This window comes from Pseudopodoces humilis, chromosome 10 (genome assembly GCF_049639895.1).
Source record: "Pseudopodoces humilis isolate 2021_Gansu_Grassland_sample_001 chromosome 10, ASM4963989v1, whole genome shotgun sequence".
In the NCBI taxonomy this organism is placed as follows: domain Eukaryota; kingdom Metazoa; phylum Chordata; class Aves; order Passeriformes; family Paridae; genus Pseudopodoces; species Pseudopodoces humilis.
This window is the reverse complement of record NC_142209.1, coordinates 30535195-30553368: the sequence shown is the minus strand read 5'-3', so window position 1 is coordinate 30553368 and position 18174 is coordinate 30535195. Positions and strand designations below refer to the sequence as shown.

Below are 18174 nucleotides of genomic sequence, written 5' to 3'. Positions count from 1 at the left end.
CTTGTAAAATTTGTACAGGGAATGAGGCAGGGAGGGAGGGAAGAGCCACAGGAAAACAGGCTGGCTTTTCCACTTCCCAGAATTCTCCCCTGGTTTTTCAGAGAACACAAAGATTGCTCTGACCAGCTCCTGCTTTTGTCAGCCTGATATCTGGCATTTCAAGAAAAAGACGTGGCTTGTAAAATGTGACATTTCAGAAGCGTTTTGGTATGAAGTGCTAAGCCTGACAAACCTCCCGAAACACACGCTGGAGGCACGGAAGGTCTGACTGCACTCGACCCACTTGGAATGGAAACTTTGGGGTGTCTGGAATATGCTCCAAGGCAAGCTGCAGCCAAAGCCTCTCTCCAAATGCTTGGAAGCTGGAGGTCCAGGGAAAAAGTCTGTTTCAGAAAGCTTTTGAAGAGTGTGAAGGTGTGGTGGAGGAGTTTAGCATGCACAGATGATTAATTCGCTCCTGGAAAGGGAGATTTCTGACAGCAGGATATTTATACTGGAATATCTACATTAAAATGCACAGTTCCTTTAAAATTCATTTTAACCATGGAGTTCCTTAGCACTGAATAAGGGATCTCGGATCCCAGCAAACCTTGGGTCAGATCCTGCTCCTGGCACTTCCAGAGGCACAGTCCTGATTACAAAATTGAAATATATTAATTGTCAAATCAACACCCTGCAGGATTTTGGAGGTTTTTTTCTTTAATTCTGAATTCCTAAAACGATTCAGTGCTTGAATGCACAGCAAAGCCAATCAATGCTACCTTTAGATGTGAGAATATATCCCACAGGGAAAGGTGTATTTAAATAGTTTTTAAAGGCTACTGCTTAAAACATTTAAATGTTGGTAATCATACATATTTACAGTGAACTGAATGAACTTTGAATAAACTGACAGGTTTGATTAATGACCATAAATAATTAGCAGCTGTTTCCTTTATGTCAAAAAAGGTATTGCAATTATAGCATCCTTAAGGCTGTCATTTACAGGCACTTCTTGGAGCAAATATTACAATGAAATGTTTCATTAACTCTTAGTGTAACATTCCTCCCCGCTTGCACAATGATGGTTACGTTAATTAGCACACCTCGCTCGGCTGCAGAAATCATTTTTAGTTCATCAGGAGATGAAACTGGTGATAAAACCACAGCATTTCTGGGTGATTTGAACATCGAAACGATCAATATGTTCATTGTTCAGTGTCGCTGTTTGGCAACGGCGGAGCGTGAATCAGAACGGATGCAATTCCATATGGAATAGAGGGAAAAGTTCCAGAGCAACCATTTGCTCTCTTCTTTTAGTTCTACCTTGATTTTTAAAGCTCTGGAAGTTTTAATCTTTGTAATTATTTTGTAATTGTAGAATTAAGTTTGGTGAGCAGAATGCTCCTGCAGAGAACAGCAAATTCCAGTTCTGTCCTTCAGGAACAGCACTTTCCTCTCTTTATATTCCTCTCCAACCTGGAACCAACCCCTGCTCCCACCAAGACTAATAAATATTAAAAAAATATTTGGGAATTCCTGCCCAATTACAAACCATCCTATTTGGCTACTGAGAATTGGAACACAACGTTAGAAACACTTTTTAAAACACAAGAAGAGAGCAACTTCCACTGGGAATCAGATCCTGCAGGAGGACAAAGGTTTGGCCTTTGGGGGTGGCTGAGGGATCTGAGCAGTGCATTTCCCTGGGGAGGGAATTTCGGATGCAGCCTCTCCCTGTCCCATGGTGTGAGCCCAGCCTGGGGAGGAAGGAGAAACTTCTCCAGAGCTGTGTGGCCGAGCTGGTGCTGGGGGTTTTGGGGAGGCCACTGCAATTCCCACTGCCTGGAAACGCCGTGCCATGGAAGCTGAAAGGACTCCACCAGTGGGACAATGTTCATCCCTTAGGCACGCACAGACCGTGCCCTGCGACCTAAAAAATAACCCAGCCTGCCAGAGGTTTGGTTTGGGTGGTTTTGTTTGGTTTTTGTTTGGTTTGGGTTGTTTTTCCCTCTGATCCAGGACACATCTCTCAGTCTCATCTGGAAGTGATTCAGGGTGCCGAGGGCTGCGCTGTCAGAATCTCCCCCCAGCAGCCCTGATGGCTGTGTTGTGTGCAGCAAACAGAGGAGACACAGATTTTATCAGCGCTGATACCAGCCCTTGCGCAAGGCCGAGGGATGGGAGCGCAGCGGGGTCAGCACACAATGGGACCGTGCCCCTCCAACAGAACCCATTAAAAATCCATTTAAAGCCATTTAAACCCCACTGGAGCGGTGGTTTATCCTGCATAGCTGAGTGTGGGCTCATCAGTGAAATGACAGCCTCACCAAAACCCCGCAGGTTTGGCTCTGTGACCTGTCCAAAATCTCGCTGCTGCTGTTACAACAGACCTGCTGCTCCTGGCGAGGTGGAGCTGCTCCCTCACCTGCCTGAGGTGACACCTCCGTGTGTCCTCAGGGCTCAGCTCCCAGCAATGCCTTAGGATTTAGCTGATGTTTTTCAGATCCTTTAGTGTACAGCTCTAAAGCTCCATGGCCTCTCAGCTGCTCTTCTCCCATTTTATGCAGGAAAACAATTCCTCTCTAGGCCTGGAACTCAAGGACACCTCACTGTCTCAGTGATGCGAACAAAAGCGATTTGGGGGTGGAAACTCAGGCAAACTTCATTACCTGAAGCTGTATTTGGAGGATTAACCCTCGATACGTGAATGGACCAAACTTCTAACTGTATTAAATCTCATGACCATTGTCCATCCTGGGTGCAGCCCCTCGGAGGTTTCACTGCCCAGGGGGTCCCTGTTGAAGGCCTTCAATAAATCCCCAATTTTATTCTCTTCATTTTGCCCAGCCTCTGGTTTAGGTAGCCACCCCAAGGCATCACCAGCTCCTGTCCAGAGCCATTCCTGAGCGGGAAAAAGGAGCAGAGCCGGGCAGGAAGGGCTCATGGCTGTGCCAGGCAGGCTCGGGAATCTGGCAGGACAGTGGGAATGCTCCGGGAGCCCCGCACACCCGAGGCTGCAGGAGGCAGCTGGCCCCGGGGAGTGACAGGATCCTGATGGCAGCAGCACGTGGAGCATCTTCATGTGACATCCACAGGTGGGGCGGAGGGGAAAACAGTTTTTATCTGTTGCTATGGAGTCATGATTAGCTTGTGTGTCTTCAGAGCCTGCCGAGGAGAAATGAAGGCTATTTTCTTATATAGATGTCATGAAATCAATCCTGGCAGAATTTCGGGAGTCAAAGGCTAAGCAGGTTTGCCTGAATGCCTCCTGTCACTCGATACACAAATAAATCTAGCCAGGGGACCTGAAACAAGTGTCACTTGTCAGCCAGAGCCCATCACAAAAGTGACTTTTTAGTCTCGTTCGGAGCTGTTTATGCACACGGCAACGCAACAAACGCGCGTTCAATAAAACACAGCAATTATCTGCACCGAAAACGAGCCCTAGAAAACCAAGCAAAAAAAACCACCCTTATTGCAAAGGGTGACTTCAGAAGAAACTTTTCTCTTATTCTCTCCAAATGCTAAAAGCAAACCTGATGTTCTTCTTTTAAAATGTGTCTGCCTCTAGGTCTTTGGCACAGGTTTGCTGCTGGGAGGGCCGGCAATCTATTTAATGACTGCATTGACGTCAATAGCATAACTGAAATACTTACTAAGATGCATGAGTCCAACTTTCGGGGGGTGTGTTCGAGGCAGGCGGGCACAACACGCGGTACGGACTCCCTGCAGGAATGAACTCCCCCTGAGAGCTGGGAAGAGCCTCGGGATGGCTGGAGCTGCCTCAGCCCTGCTCTGAAATTCGCTTTGAAACGCTTTTTTAATCTGGTGAGCGGAAAGAATCGCTTCAGAGCTCACCAGCTCTCGTTCAGCTCATTATCCACCTGATTTCTTACACGGTTTTGGTTAGTTTCTGAATAATCTGCATGGTGCCTGATCTGCATCAATCATTTATCCTTTAAAAATAATATCTGTAGGTGCTAGCAAGCCTCCGTTTGTGCACGCAGCTCTGTGGCTCAGCTGCTCAGGAACTCGTGGTTCCTCTGCACTCCTGTGAAAGCCCAAAGCACAACAAGCGTTTGACTTTTACGGTCGCTCTCCAAATCAAAAGGTCAAATCTTCAGCCGAACTCCCAGCAAAGAAACTGAATTTCAAAAGGAGCCCTCTCCTCTCTGTGTGTGCCCAGAGCCGTTCTGCACGTGCCAAGCAGAGGAGGATGGCACAAGAGCAGCAGCTCCGCGCTAATTCCTCGGGATTCAGGGATATTTGTAACCCAGAGCTCACTCGGATGCACAAGGCTCCTTAACTCCTACCAAACCTCGGGGCTCTCGGTAGCATAAGCATTATCCAGTCTTTGTTTATGCTTTACACAAAGGTTCGTGCACGAGTCTGTGTTCGTCCTACACCCACAGGAAAAATGAAAGAGTACGAGTTTGGAGGTCGTGTAAAGGCATGTGAGAAGTGCAGACAAACGTGCCGAGGTACAGGAAAGCAGAGCTAAGGCACAAGGAAGAAAAACACCGAGCCTTCCCTCCCATCCCCAGAGAGGAATTTGAACAAAGCTTTAATCCCGTGAGCCCTGAAATGCTGGGGGTGACATATCCCAAAGGGCTGCACCCCCCGAGCCGGGGCTGCGGCAATACCGTGACAATAATTGTGAGGAGAACTCTCATTAATTGTGAGAGCACAGCTGTGAGCTGTGAGTGCTGAGAGCATCCCAGGGATCTTGAGAAGAGTCTCTGCAAACCCTCCACAGCCCGGGAAAAGCTCGGTGCTGTTTGATCCATAACCCTATGCTTTGCTCCTGACATTAAATGTGGCAGTGGATCAAACAGGAATGGGAAAACACTCTCCATCCCAGGACTGATGGTGTGGGAACAAATCAGGCTGGGAGAAGTTTGTACCAAACTTGTGGAAGAACGAGAGGCTTTGACTGATGGTGGCAGGCAGTGAAAGGTGATTTAATTTAAAGGGGATAAGGGGAATAAATATGGAAGAAGAAACAAAACCAAGAAGGGAAATCCAGACTTGTTGCTGGTTAAAGGTGTTATTGGTTGAATCATTGGGTGGGAACCGCAGAGCTTTCACTGGGGCCAGGGGAGGGGAGAGCTGGATGGAGAAGGGATGGATTCCTGAGCCCAAGGTGGCACAAAGGTCACAGAAAGTAACTGTGGCAGAGGCCACGCTCTGCAGAAACAAAGGGGACAGAGAAAGAAACCTCGGGAGAAAGAGCCCTGAGGGACAGTGCGTGACCATCTGTCTCCCATTGTTGCTGTAACCCAGAGGTGCCTGAGCAGCACCGTGCTGCCCTGGCCCCACACAGCTGCTGGGGACACCACACACTGGGCAGGAACCCCACAGCATTCCCATCATCCTGCCCAGCTAATTAAGGATTGATGGACTTTTGCTGTGACTTTGTATTTCCATGGTATGGTTGCTCGGTTAATTCATAAAGGCGATTCTGTGCGTTCCTGTGAGCTGCAGTTATAACAAAATAACAGGAAAAATCTGCCAGATTTACTTCAGCTGATACCAAGGACAAAACACAGGATGTTCAATCCATATTCCCCTTCCTTCTCTGGCTGTGCTTGCAAGGTTAAGAAAGCTCTGAAATTCACAGTGACACCAGCAGTGCCTTTCAAGGCCCTTTGTCCCAGGAGTAACCCGGCCAAAAGTTTTCCTACTTATAAGAAAATGAAAGCAAAAAAGAATTTCCTCATTTCACCACAGCTCATTTACTCCACCACGGGCCTGGGTCCTCAGTGATGCAACACCAGCAACAGATTTGGCTGTTGTTGCTTGGAAAATCCTGGAATATTCCAGTTGGAGTAAATAGCTGGCGTGTATTCCTTGCAGTGCAAATGCTGGATGTAATTTGCCTCCCTCCAGGGGAATTTTATTAATGCAGCCTCATTTGCTTTAAGCCCTGAGTTCTGTATTTCTCAGGACAGGATATAAATCACCCCATGAATGACAAATGAAAGGAGACATTCACAAGATGCTCACAGTGATGTCAAGTGGGAAAGCCATGAATCAATGGCTGACATCAGAGGGTTAAAATCAAATTCCAACCTTCAACAAATCTGGTGAATCTAAACCCAGTTCGTTCCAAATACAGTCTTTTATCTAGAGAGATGTGAAGCAGCCTGGTCCCAACCAAAACATGACTGCTTCCTTCTCAGGAAAAACACTCTGCATCCTCTCAGCCGCTGGCACAGAACTGGAAGGGTTCTGACAGGAAAATCTCTCCTTCTCTTCATAATTTCCAAAGCAGAAGCTGTCAAGGGGGGAAAAATGCTGCAAACACTGAAGAAAAATCCTTAGAAGTCTCTGTTCTTTCTGAATTAAATGGAAACTTCCTTAGAAAGTCAAGGGATGTGTTTGTTTTCTGCTGCCTGGAAAGGAATTCAGTGTGACAGTGGCTGTGAAGAGGCAGAGGAAGGCACTGACCTGAATTTAACCAAGAACCCCAGGATTTTCTTCCAATAATGCCAATATTGGCTGGTTTTGTGTAGGAAATCACACAATTTCCTATTAATAAAAAAAAGGCATCTCCTTCTTACCTACAAAGCGTCACAATTTACTGAAGCTGTAATGATACAACTCACATAAAAACATTTTATTTGAAGATTTCACCTAAAAGCAGTTAAGATTCATGGTTAAAAACCTATTTACCTGAGGGGCCACAAATCCAACCTTTAGAAGGTAACACAAAACTTGCTCTACAGTTCTGTGTGTCAAACACTTCATTCCTAAAGGAATTTTCATGTATTCCCAGCATTAGAAGTTTGGATCAGCTAAAAAGTACCAAGTGTCCTGCAGCTCTCATGGGAAATAATGTAGAAAAATATCCCCGAAGTGTTAAAATGTTGAGAGTGATTTTTTCCACGGAAAGTGTTAAGAAAATGAACCTAAAAATTCCTGGAAGGGCATTCTCTCCTCGTTATTAGATTGTCTAAGTTACATAAACAGATCTATGGAAAGCCTAGGACATTTTCCATGATTTCTTTTTTTTTTCTTTTTACACAGGCACAAACTCAAAGCCAGGTTAGACCCAGCTTTAAATCAGGTGACGAGTTGCATTCCTGCTGGCTGTGGCAGAAAGAGAAGCAGTTAAAGATTGTGCTGTCCAGTTTTGTTTTTGCATCAGAGGTTTCCATCTTTCATTAACAAGTTTAGAGGAACCTAATCTGGAAGTGTCCAGGCCTCTGTGTGTCCCCTGAGAATAAATAACACACAGCAGGAGAGGAAATGATAGTTATCCAGCCTTCACACGCTGTGAAAATTAAGCTTTATTAGTCCCTCCAAGCATGTAATTATTGGAAAGGCTGAGATTAAACCTTACAAATGGGCACTGCTCCAAATCTTATCTCCTTCTCTCCGGAGCAACCGTTGAATGAGTGCAAGTAGGGCCAGCTCTGATCCTGAGCGGGGTTCTAGAGACCCTCAGCTTGGCTAAACCCAGGTGTCAAAGCAAATAAACCTGTCCTAAGTAATCAGCTTCTGCTGCTCCTCCTTGTCCTTCCCTCACGGTGCTGCCCCCCCCACCTTGCCCTGGCACCCCCTTCCCAGCAGGAAGCCAAGGAAGTCTCACCCAGGAAAGGTTTGAGTACACAGATCACATGGAAACAAACTGAAATAAACAGAATTAAAAAAAAGATCCAGCTGTGTCTGAGCCTGTTCAAGGCTCACGGGCTGGGGCTTGTCCAGGCCTGTGCTCACAGGGACTCACAAGAACAGCAGCCACTGTGGCCATGACTATCAAACCAAAATCATGTTCACCTCCTGCACTAATGCACCATCAGAAACCCCAAACCAAGCGATTAAAATAACAACATTTGGACCCGATAGCTCTCTCCCCTGGGTTTTGCAGAAGGAGCCCAGAACTGCACTGAGGAGGGGGCAGAGAAGCAGCTGTGAGCAGAACTGAGCAATAAATGTTGAGTGCGCTTGGCTTGGCAGCCCGTCCCCAAATCCCACACGTACCTTGCAGGTTCACTCTGGAGACAGGTGGCTGACTCGTGGCTGGGGATCTCCTAAGAGGGATAAAGAATTGTCTGTCAGGAGGTGGGATTTTATCTTTCCAAACCCTGCCAGCTCCCTCAGTTAAAAATCCTTTCCCATTCTCCCAAGAAACCCCAAACGCTTCACCAAGATTTGCTGAGCAGTATTGACAGATCTGATCAGAGCTGCCTGTTCCACCAGCTGGAAATGAGAAATGTGCCACCATCCCATGCTGCTTTTGCAACTTTGTGCTCAAAATAGGCCTGGAGGCAGCAAGGACCAGGCTCTAGTGGCTCCCCCACAGTCAAAGCCTTTTCCCATAAAGCTTTTCCCTACAGAGGTTGGAATGGACCCTGAAGTGATGCCAAACTGCTGCAAGGTGATGCTACAGGAAAGGTCAGAAACGTTCCTTTACACCCTGCAGTTAACACTGGAACTGCTCCTGAAGCGAGGAAGAGGATGCTGCAGTCGCTACTGTTTAGCTCTGAAACAGCTGAAGGACACTTTCTGGACTCTGAGCAACAATTTCAGCAGCAATTCCTGGATTTTGGAGGGGCCAAAAGCTATTTGAAAAGAATTGGTTCAAGTCAAGCCAACAAGGTCTGACTGGAAAAAGATGTAGATTCTCTCCAAAAGTCAACACTGTTCCCTGTGAGACTTGCCAAACAAAACTCTTAATTTTTCAAGCTGAAACCATCATCAGAGACTTGGTTTTTAAAGGAGTTAAAAAGAGCTGACACCAAAATCAAGACACTTCAGTTTGGATTGACTGCAATACTTCTGGCTGACCAAAAATGAAAGTTTGGGCTTCTGCTTCCCTAAGAAGTTTCGGATCCATTTTAACTGGAGCCAGATTTCCCCACACTCTCCCTTGGCCAGCCTCCTTCCTAACCCCAAATTTCGGAGTCAGCCACTCAAGTGCAACACGCATTATTCGCCAGCTCTCCTTTGAAGCTCGAATCAAAGCAGGCAGAGCGGCTCAATTGTGCTGCAATTGTAGCTCCGGGGGCTTCTTCAGAAGTGCTCCGGGAAGGCTCCGCTGCCCGGGTGAGCTCTGGAGCACAATCCCAGCCCTGATTCCATCCCTGCTCCCGGCAGGAGCCTCCCCAGCGTCCCAAGGCTCTTCTGGTGGGATGTGCAGGGCCCGGGTTCAGCACAAGGCACACGCGCTGGGCGCTCAATTCCCTGCAAATGTGCCCCGACCTGCCTCTGCTGAGCCTTTGAGAAGCTAAATCTTGGAATGCCTAAGAACCAGAAACTCCCCGACAGGGCCACCGTGCTGCAGCACTGCCAGAACGGAGGGATCCCCAGGGATCTCCAAACCCTGAGCTGCTCAGACGTGCCTTTAGGGCTGGTGGGACGGGATGAGCCGCTGTTCCCTACGGTATTCCCCGCTCCAGAGCCATCCAATCCATGCGGCCATCCTGTTCTCCAGGCGGGCAGGGTGCAGGACTGGAGATGCCAGCTGTCCTTTCTCAGGCACCGCTGTGCTCCAGCGGCTGCCCGCTCTCCCCTCCTGCCGCAGGGAATTACACGGAGCAGCTCCGGATGCCTCCCGACCGCGTCCTGGGCTGCAATTGCCAAACTCCGGCACTCCAAAGCCATTAATCATCCTCTCCTCTTTTCCAATCAGGAAACTGCCACAAGAACCCTGACGTTAAAAGTCAAAAAAATATGACTGCCAGTTGTTTTGTTTTGTTTTGTTTTGGCCTTAACATTCATATTTTCCAGCAGATATGTGGGACAGCATCCTCTTTTTCCTTGTTCGGGCCAGGAGCAGTGGAGGAGGAAAAAAGAGAGGAGAGGAGGGGTTAAATAAAAGCTGAGATTCTCATGATCCTCAGAGCAGAAGTTTAAGTAAAATATCACATATCATGAGACAGATGATAAAATCATGAGCTGGCAGCATGGCTGCAACCCAGGAGAGCTCTTTGGAAAGCGTGCGGGAAGCTCTGCAGCACCTGGAAGCACATTCCACCACGGATTGGGATGTTTGGCATGGGACGGTTTAAAAATTTAATGACTTTTACTTTGGCATGGGAGAACGATTTTATACCTCAATCAAATCTGGGAATGTTTTCCAAAGGACACTGTAAGATGCCTGTGTGTCCTGCAGGTTACACCCTCACTTCCTTCCGGCCCTGTCCAATTTCAGATTCCTCATTAGGAAGTGCCAAAATGCCTGAGCTTTCCAAAAAAGCAAAGCTTAAAAAAAAAAAGGGCATATTTAAGCCATCTGGTTTTTTATTAACCTCCATCTTGGAATGTGGCAGTTCCTTCCCATCAAAATTTGCCAAGGGAAATCAACAGGAGGAAAAACCTCACGCCTGGATAAAATGCTGGGCTTTATGTAAAATAAAGATTGTGAGTTCGTGGTGATGCCACTCACACCTGGAGCACAGCGAGCCTGTGGTGTCCCCCTGGGGACATCCCTGCTCCTCATCCCTCCCTTCTGGAGCCAGTGGGAGCGAGCAGAGCCCACCAGGGCCAGGGTGGGATGGGTGGGATGGGTGACTGTGCATTGCCAGGAATGGATGATGTTGGTTTGAGGCTCAGAAGCTCTCCTGGGGCCAAGCAGGCCAGAGGATGACGATGACTGGCTCAGTATAAATAGCCAAGGGGAAACGGTGGTTCCGGACAAAGGCGTAGAAAGGAGTTTGTGTGGTTTCTCCTGTTCAGCAGGTAGAAAAAACAACATCCTCCTCCTGAGTGCATCACCTTCCTCATTCAGAGCAATCAGTGTCAAGGGAAGTGATGTGGGATTCAGTTCTCTGGGCAGCCCTCTCTGAGCTGAGCTCCAGGATGCTGCCGGGAAATCCTTGTTGTCCCCAGAGCCCCAAGTTTGGGGTGTCCCCCTCGACGTCTGCCCTTTGGCCATGAACAGCTCACGGGAGATTGCTCAGCTGGGTAGAGCCTGGTGCTGATAACACCAGGTTTGGGGGTTTGGTGCCTCTCTGGGCCAGTTAAGAGTTGCACTTGATTCTGCCGGTTCCCCTCCAGTTTGGACAGTTCTGGGATTAGTACTGCTCTGTGAAGCAGTGGTGGAAGTGCAGGGCAGGACCACGGCTTGACTGAACAGAGATGATGCCTCTGCCCCGAGCTGGGCACATATGGAATGCCAGGGATAGCCAAGGTGGCAACGTGATGAAGATCATGGAATTGTTTAGGTTGGTAGAGACCTCTGAGATCAACAAGTCCAACCCAGCACTGCCAAGGCCACCACTGGCCCATGTCCCCAGCTGCCACATCCACAGGGATTTCAAATCCTGCCAGGGATGGGGACCCCACCACTGCCCTGGGCAGCTGTGACAGGACTGGAAACCCTTTCTGTGAAGAAACTCTTCCTGATATCCAAATAAACCTCCCCTGGCCCAGCCTGGGGCAGTTCCCTCTCCTCCTGTCCCTGTTCCTGGGAGCAGATCCCAAATCCCCCCGGCTGTCCCCTCCTGCCAGGGACTTGTGCAGAGCCAGAAATTCCCCCTGAGCCTTTCCCAGCTCCCTCAGCCTCTCCTGGGGCTCCAGCCCCTTCCCCAGTTCTGATTCCTTCTCACTCTCCAACCCCTCTATGGATTTTTTTGTGGTGTGGGGTCCCAAACTGCCCTTGTGATTCATGGTGGACATGGCACGAGATGAAACACATCGCTTGCTCCTCAGGGAGGACCTGAGGGATGAGGTCAGGAGGTGAAGGGATGAAGAGATGAGGGAATGAGGGGATGAGGGAATGAGGGGATGAGGGAATGAGGGGATGAGGGGATGAGGGGATGAGGGGATGAGGGAACGAGGAATGAGGAATGAGGGGATGAGGGAATGGGGGAATGGGGGAAGGAGGAATGAGGGGATGAGGGCGCGGACGCCATGAGGGGAGGGCAGGCAGCGCCCCCTGGCGTCGCGCGCAAACCGCGGCGGGGCCGTGAGGCAATGGCGGAACCTGAGGCGCCGCCGCTCCCCGGCCCCGCCGCTCCCCGGCCCCCGCTGCCCCTGCTCGGTCCCGCTGCCCCTGCTCGGCCCCCGCCCGCTCCTCTTGGCTACGAAAGGAGCTTAAAAAATCCAGGCTTACTTGTTGGAGGTGCCGTGTAAATTGGTGAGTAGCGTGAAGTTGTTCCTCACGCTTCTTAGGCTGGCCAGCACCTGAGGGAGACAAAACCGCAGGTGTCACCGTCTCTGCTTTAATGCTTTAAAAACTTATTTTAGAGGGCAATATGCCACCAACTCACCTGGGCGAAAGGTGTGACGATCAGGTCGTCGCCATGCCTAAGGAAAAACGGAGGAAATGTATAAATTTCTGTACAAATTTACCTTCAAACAGAGCAAAATTCACCTCAGGGAATGAGCATTTTCCCGAGGGGCTTTTCCTCACGAATGAACCCATGCAGCATTTAGTTAACACCACATAAAGACTTGTTCCTAATGGAAACGTCATAGTGTATATCCAAAACAATCGGCTGGAGTGAGCGTTCGGACTGGGAATGCCAGGCAATAAAAGCCAGGAAATTCAAAAGTTAAGGCTCATGCTTGTACCACGGTGGAAAAAAACCAACCATAGCAGTGCGGGGAAAGGTCACCTTTGAATTTCCTGGCTTTTGTTGATCTCTGTCGCAGTCTTTAACCTTGTTCAGACGCCGGGTTTTGTCTGGCTGTTTTCATCATGGAAGATTTGAGCAGAAGTTGCGAGCAAAATACGCCACTGCCAGCAATAAGAGGGATTTTTTAATTATTTATTTTATTTATTTTTTTTGTGTGTGGTATTAGTTATGGTATTTGTGCGTGTATGGAACATTCTGTATGATTTACCTAACTGGCAGGGTATAAAATCATTGAAAGATTTAGGTTGGGAGGGAGCTTAAAGCCCATCCAGTCCCACTCCCTGCCATGGCAGGGACATCTTCCAGCACCCCAGGTGGATCCAAACCCATCCAACCTGACCCTGGGCACTGCCAGGGATCCAAGGGCAGCCACAGCTGCTCTGGACACCCTGTGCCACCCTCCTAGCCAGGAATTTCTTCCCAATATCCATCTAAATCTACCTACTTTCAGCTTAAATCCATTCCCCCTTGTCCCCTCTTTTGGAGCCTCTTTAGGCACTCCTAGGAGCAACGTTGTGGTTAATTCTATTATTAATCCCATAATTAATAGCAGGATGCACTAAGCAAGGGCAGCAGAGCCGGCTCCAGGCTGCCACAGGACCCTCTGGAGAATCATCCACCAGTGCTGGACCCTTCCAAAGAGGAATTCTCCCTGCTGTGCTGCCACAGAGATCATCCCTTCATCCTCACTCAGGTATCAGTGCTATTAAATCTAAATTTAATTAAAATTGCCTCCACTTGATGCCCACGGTGGATGGACACTTCAGCTGCAGACAGCCACAAATTTGGTGGAAATGATGGGATTCCCCCACCCCAGCACACTGCTGGGAATTGTTACAACCCACCGTTTACACCAAACACTATTTGCAAAATTTGGAGTGTTTCCTTCAATAAATATTTACTCTGCTTTAACTCACAGCAGGGATATTTTCTCGCAGAGTTCTCGTGGGTCTGGCTAATATTCAGATTTCCATTCCGTGACAAAACTTTCGCAATGGTTCAGCTTTGTTTAACGAGCACTTTTTTTTTAATAAAGTTTAATGGCCACTTTAAAACTTTAAAATGTGTCTTTCAAAAGAAAGGGCTGTGAATCCAGGACATTCTGTGGGTATCGATCCTCTCGAGCTCAGCCATCAGTCTTGGGAACAGCTGTTCTAGGGAACATCCAAACAGGATGAGAACCAGCACACTGTAAATAAAAGTACAGCACAACTTCTCTGTTATTCCAGGATATGGCTTTGAAAGCTCTTCTGCTAAATTCTGGGGAAAATGGGAATATTTGAAGGATGGGCTGGGAGAGGATGGACCAGCACCTGTTTTGTGCATTCTGTCTATGAAATGTGCCAGTCCCAGCCGTAATCTCCTTTTAACAGAGCTCTGAGGATTAAAGCAGCGCTGAAAGCTCTTAGAGAGTGTAAACCAGGAGCTGAATTGATGCTTACTGTTCACTCGGGAGGGACGAGTTCCTGGACATGGTCTTTGGTGAGAGGTCATAGTCGCTGTCGGATCTGTAGAGAAAGGACTCCCGGCGCTGGCTGTGGCCCGGGAACGTCGTGTGCAGGACGAGTCCCGACGAGGAGCTGGCCTGCGGGTCCAGCGGGCTGCGCCCCGGCGATGGGCCATTCTCCACATCGAAGCTGGGGACAAACACACACCGCGTGTCACCCGCTGCCACGAGGGGGGCTTGCAGGGCATTGTCACCCCAGTGAGGCTGTCACAGTGTCACCCCAGAGAGGCTGTCACTGTGTCACCCCAGCGTAACTCAGTGTCACCCCAGTGAGGCTGTCACAGTGTCACCCCACTGAGGCTGTCACTGTGTCACCCCAGTGTAACTCAGTGTCACCCAGTGAGGCTGTCACTGTGTCACCCAGTGAGGCTGTCACAGTATCACCCCAGCGTGGTTGTCACGGTGTCACCCCAGCGTGGCTCACACAGTGTCACCCCAGTGAGGCTGTCAGGGTCACCCCAGAGAGGCTGTCACAGTGACACCCAGTGAGGCTGTCACAGTGTCACCCAGTGAGGCTGTCACAGTGACACCCAGTGAGGCTGTCACAGTGTCACCAGCCTGTGGTCACCAGAGCCGCTCGCTGGCGCGTTTCTCTCGTGTGCAAGGAGGACCCTGCAGGCTCCTGTCCTGCTCTGCTCGTGCTTCCTTCAGCATGAATTTCTCCAGCTCAGCACAGCTCTCAGCACGAGCACACAGCAGTGGGAGAGGGCAGGGACAGATGGGAGATGATGGAGAATCCATCCCTGTGAGGATGAGGGTGCCCAGAGCAGCTGTGGCTGTCCCTGGATCCCTGGATGTGCCCAAGGCCAGGCTGGAACACCCTGGAATAGTGGGAGGTGTCCCTGCCATGGCAGGGGATGGATGGAATGGGCTTTAAGGTCCCTCCCAACCCAAACCATTCCAGGTTTCCATGATTCTAAACACCCCACTCCACCCTCAAGGCTTTTTGCACAAGCCCTGGGGTTCAATTTGCCAAACCCCACTCCAAGTCTTACGAGCACAACAGGGATTAAAGACACCACAACGTGACAATGCTCCAGGCCAGCCCTGTCCCCATCTGCTCTGGAGCCAAACTTCTGAAATCCTGTGAGATCTGTGAGTGCTTGGCAGTTGTGGGAGCTGGATGCCCAAATCGTGTTTTAGCCATTCAAGGTATCAGTTCAGCGAATTTTAAACAGCTGTGCTGCAAAATGAAAGGCTGTTTAAAAACTAAAAAAAAAAGCACTAAACTTTTTGTCACCTTTTCCATTTTACACCCACTTTCTTGTGGTTTCATAACTTGGCTGCTGCAAACTGTGGCTGAAGTCAGCCTGGCCACTCTAGCGAACGACACCCCTCATAAACACTGAAAATGAGCAGGTTGGGCTCCTTTGCCCGGGCATTTGGGCCTGATAGAAACACCAGATGTGTGACCACGGCCCCGAGAGCCACGTGAGGCACGGCCACGCTCAGGAGGAATTCCCTTGCCTTTGGAAGTCAGGTTTTGTCTCCTTGCAGTAGGAGCCGAGCGCTTGCTCCAGCGCCTCATCCCATGCTGGATGTTGTCCCAGCAGGACACCAGGCCATGCCTTTCTCCAGCCCTCCACTCCTTAATCCAGAAGGTTAATGATCTTCTGGATTAATTAATTAATTCATTAATGCATTAATCCCTGCACCGTGGCAGGGAAGAGCCCAGCTCCCCCTCCTCTCAGCAGAGAGATCTTTAACCGTGGCACAAGGAGCACATAAAGCATTAGTGCCTGAACTTGCCTGAATCCTGCAAGTTTTCCAGATTTCTGCATCATTACTGGGATGAGCTGGACACATCCAGGCTGCCTTGGTGAGAAGCCAATGCCCAGCTGGGAATACCGTGGCTGCTCCAGCTCCTGGTGCCCGCTTCCTGCATTCCCTGTTCCAGCACCTGGAATGCTGCTGGACGGATCACGTGGTGAATCCAACTGAAAAGTGCTTTTATTCCTTTCCTCAAGCTCAACACGCAGCCACGCCAGCGCTCCTCAGGCTCTTTTTCCTTGGCCTTGAGCCAGCATTCATCCAGCCATGTGCTCAGCCAGAAGTTAACAGAAAATTCCCCCAAAAGTCACCGATTGCAGAGTTTGGAGTTACCTCTGCCAGGAGTGAACAGGCACTCCCAGAGGTACAGCCTGTGAGCAAGATCCTCAAAACCCAGCAACAACTCTGCAGTCACCACTTTTTAATAGTTACAAGAACTGGGATATGGGGAAATATTCCCCTTGGATGATCCAGCGTTAGGAAAATATGACCCGAGACACACAGAGCGAGAGTTTAACCTTGTGTGTGTCACCAGTTGCTCCTGGTTTGCACAACACCCACCAGAACTGAGTCCTGACGCCAAAAGTATCTCCCAAACAAACATTTGTAAGAACTGCAATGGGATTGTAAAGTTGTCCTCTCAGAGCTGCATTTCCCACTACTTTTTTTCCTATTGGAAGTTAACTGCTGAGCTCTGCTGGAAAAACTTCATCACCGTGTTCAGAACACTGCACACGCTGTGAGGGTCCTCCCCAAAGTTTGCACACCCCATAGGCTTTGTCCAAGTGGAAAGGGAAGCTGCACTTCCCTACTTAAAAATAAGGATGGCAGAGTACAAAGCACAAAAAAAATGGAGGAAGGGAAGGAAGGGAAGGAGGAAGGGAGGAGAGAGAGGAAGGAGAGGGAGGGAGGGAGGGAGGGAGGGAGGGAGGAAGGAAGGAAGGAAGGAAAAGGAAGGAAGGAAAAGGAAGGAAGGAAAAGGAAGGAAGGAAAAGGAAGGAAGGAAAAGGAAGGAAGGAAAAGGAAGGAAGGAAAAGGAAGGAAGGAAAAGGAAGGAAGGAAAAGGAAGGAAGGAAAAGGAAGGAAGGAAAAGGAAGGAAGGAAAAGGAAGGAAGGAAAAGGAAGGAAGGAAAAGGAAGGAAGGAAAAGGAAGGAAGGAAAAGGAAGGAAGGAAAAGGAAGGAAGGAAAAGGAAGGAAGGAAAAGGAAGGAAGGAAAAGGAAGGAAGGAAAAGGAAGGAAGGAAAAGGAAGGAAGGAAAAGGAAGGAAGGAAAAGGAAGGAAGGAAAAGGAAGGAAGGAAAAGGAAGGAAGGAAAAGGAAGGAAGGAAAAGGAAGGAAGGAAAAGGAAGGAAGGAAAAGGAAGGAAGGAAAAAGGAAAAGGAAGGAAGAAAAGGAAGGAAGGAAAAGGAAGGAAGGAAAAGGAAGGAAGGAAAAGGAAGGAAGGAAAAGGAAGGAAGGAAAAGGAAGGAAGGAAAAGGAAGGAAGGAAGGAAGGAAGGAAGGAAGGAAGGAAGGAAGGAAGGAAGGAAGGAAGGAAGGAAGGAAGGAAGGAAGGAAGGAAGGAAGGAAGGAAGGAAGGAAGGAAGGAAGGAAGGAAGGAAGGAAGGAAGGAAGGAAGGAAGGAAGGAAAGGAAGGAAGGAAGGAAGGAAGGAAGGAAGGAAGGAAGGAAGGAAGGAAGGAAGGAAGGAAGGAAGGAAGGAAGGAAGGAAGGAAGGAAGGAAGGAAGGAAGGAAGGAAGGAAGGAAGGAAGGAAGGAAGGAAGGAAGGAAGGAAAAGGAAGGAAGGAAAAGGAAGGAAAAGGAAGGAAGGAAAAGGAAGGAAGGAAAAGGAAGGAAGGAAGGAAGGAAGGAGACAGCAGGTGGCAGGAGTTAGCTGTGAGAGGCAGTGGCCCTGGACCTGCGTGAAGCTGTGCCTGAGCAGAGCCAGCGGCAAGCCAGGAGAAATGATTGTAAAACACAGCGAGGCTTCATGAGTCACTGTGCAAACAAAGAGAGCTCAGAGCAGCAGCCCCCAGCGCTCCAGTGCTGCAGCGTTCCTGTCACAACCGCAGGATCACAGAACCTCCTGGGCTGGAAGCGACTCATGGGGATCATCGATCCAACAATCACCAATAAAACACCCAACATTCCTACCCTGGGCATCCCTGCAGCGCTGTCCAAACGCTCCTGGAGCTGCTCTGGAGCCTCGGGGCCATTCCCTGGGGATCTGGGCAGTGCCAGCAGCCTCTGGGGGAAGAACCTTTCCCAAAATCCAAACCGAACTTCCCCTGGCCCAGCTCCAGCCGTTCCCTGGGTGCTATCCTTGTCACGGGGAGAATAAATTGGTGCC

At 49.2% G+C, this 18174-nt stretch overlaps 1 protein-coding gene across 3 annotated transcripts in view; it reads right to left on the bottom strand.

Moving 5' to 3' along the window:
- The window catches only part of PDE4B (phosphodiesterase 4B), a 145739-nt gene that overhangs the window by 46950 nt on the left and 80615 nt on the right, over positions 1–18174 (bottom strand). For all 3 annotated transcript variants that reach the window (XM_088060364.1, XM_014250717.2, XM_088060365.1), the window contains 4 exons: positions 14012–14206; positions 12201–12237; positions 12044–12114; positions 7969–8018 (listed from right to left, as the gene is read on the bottom strand). In XM_088060364.1, the coding sequence (XP_087916490.1) occupies positions 7969–8018; positions 12044–12114; positions 12201–12237; positions 14012–14206 (353 nt within the window). The remainder of the gene's footprint in view (positions 1–7968; positions 8019–12043; positions 12115–12200; positions 12238–14011; positions 14207–18174) is intronic.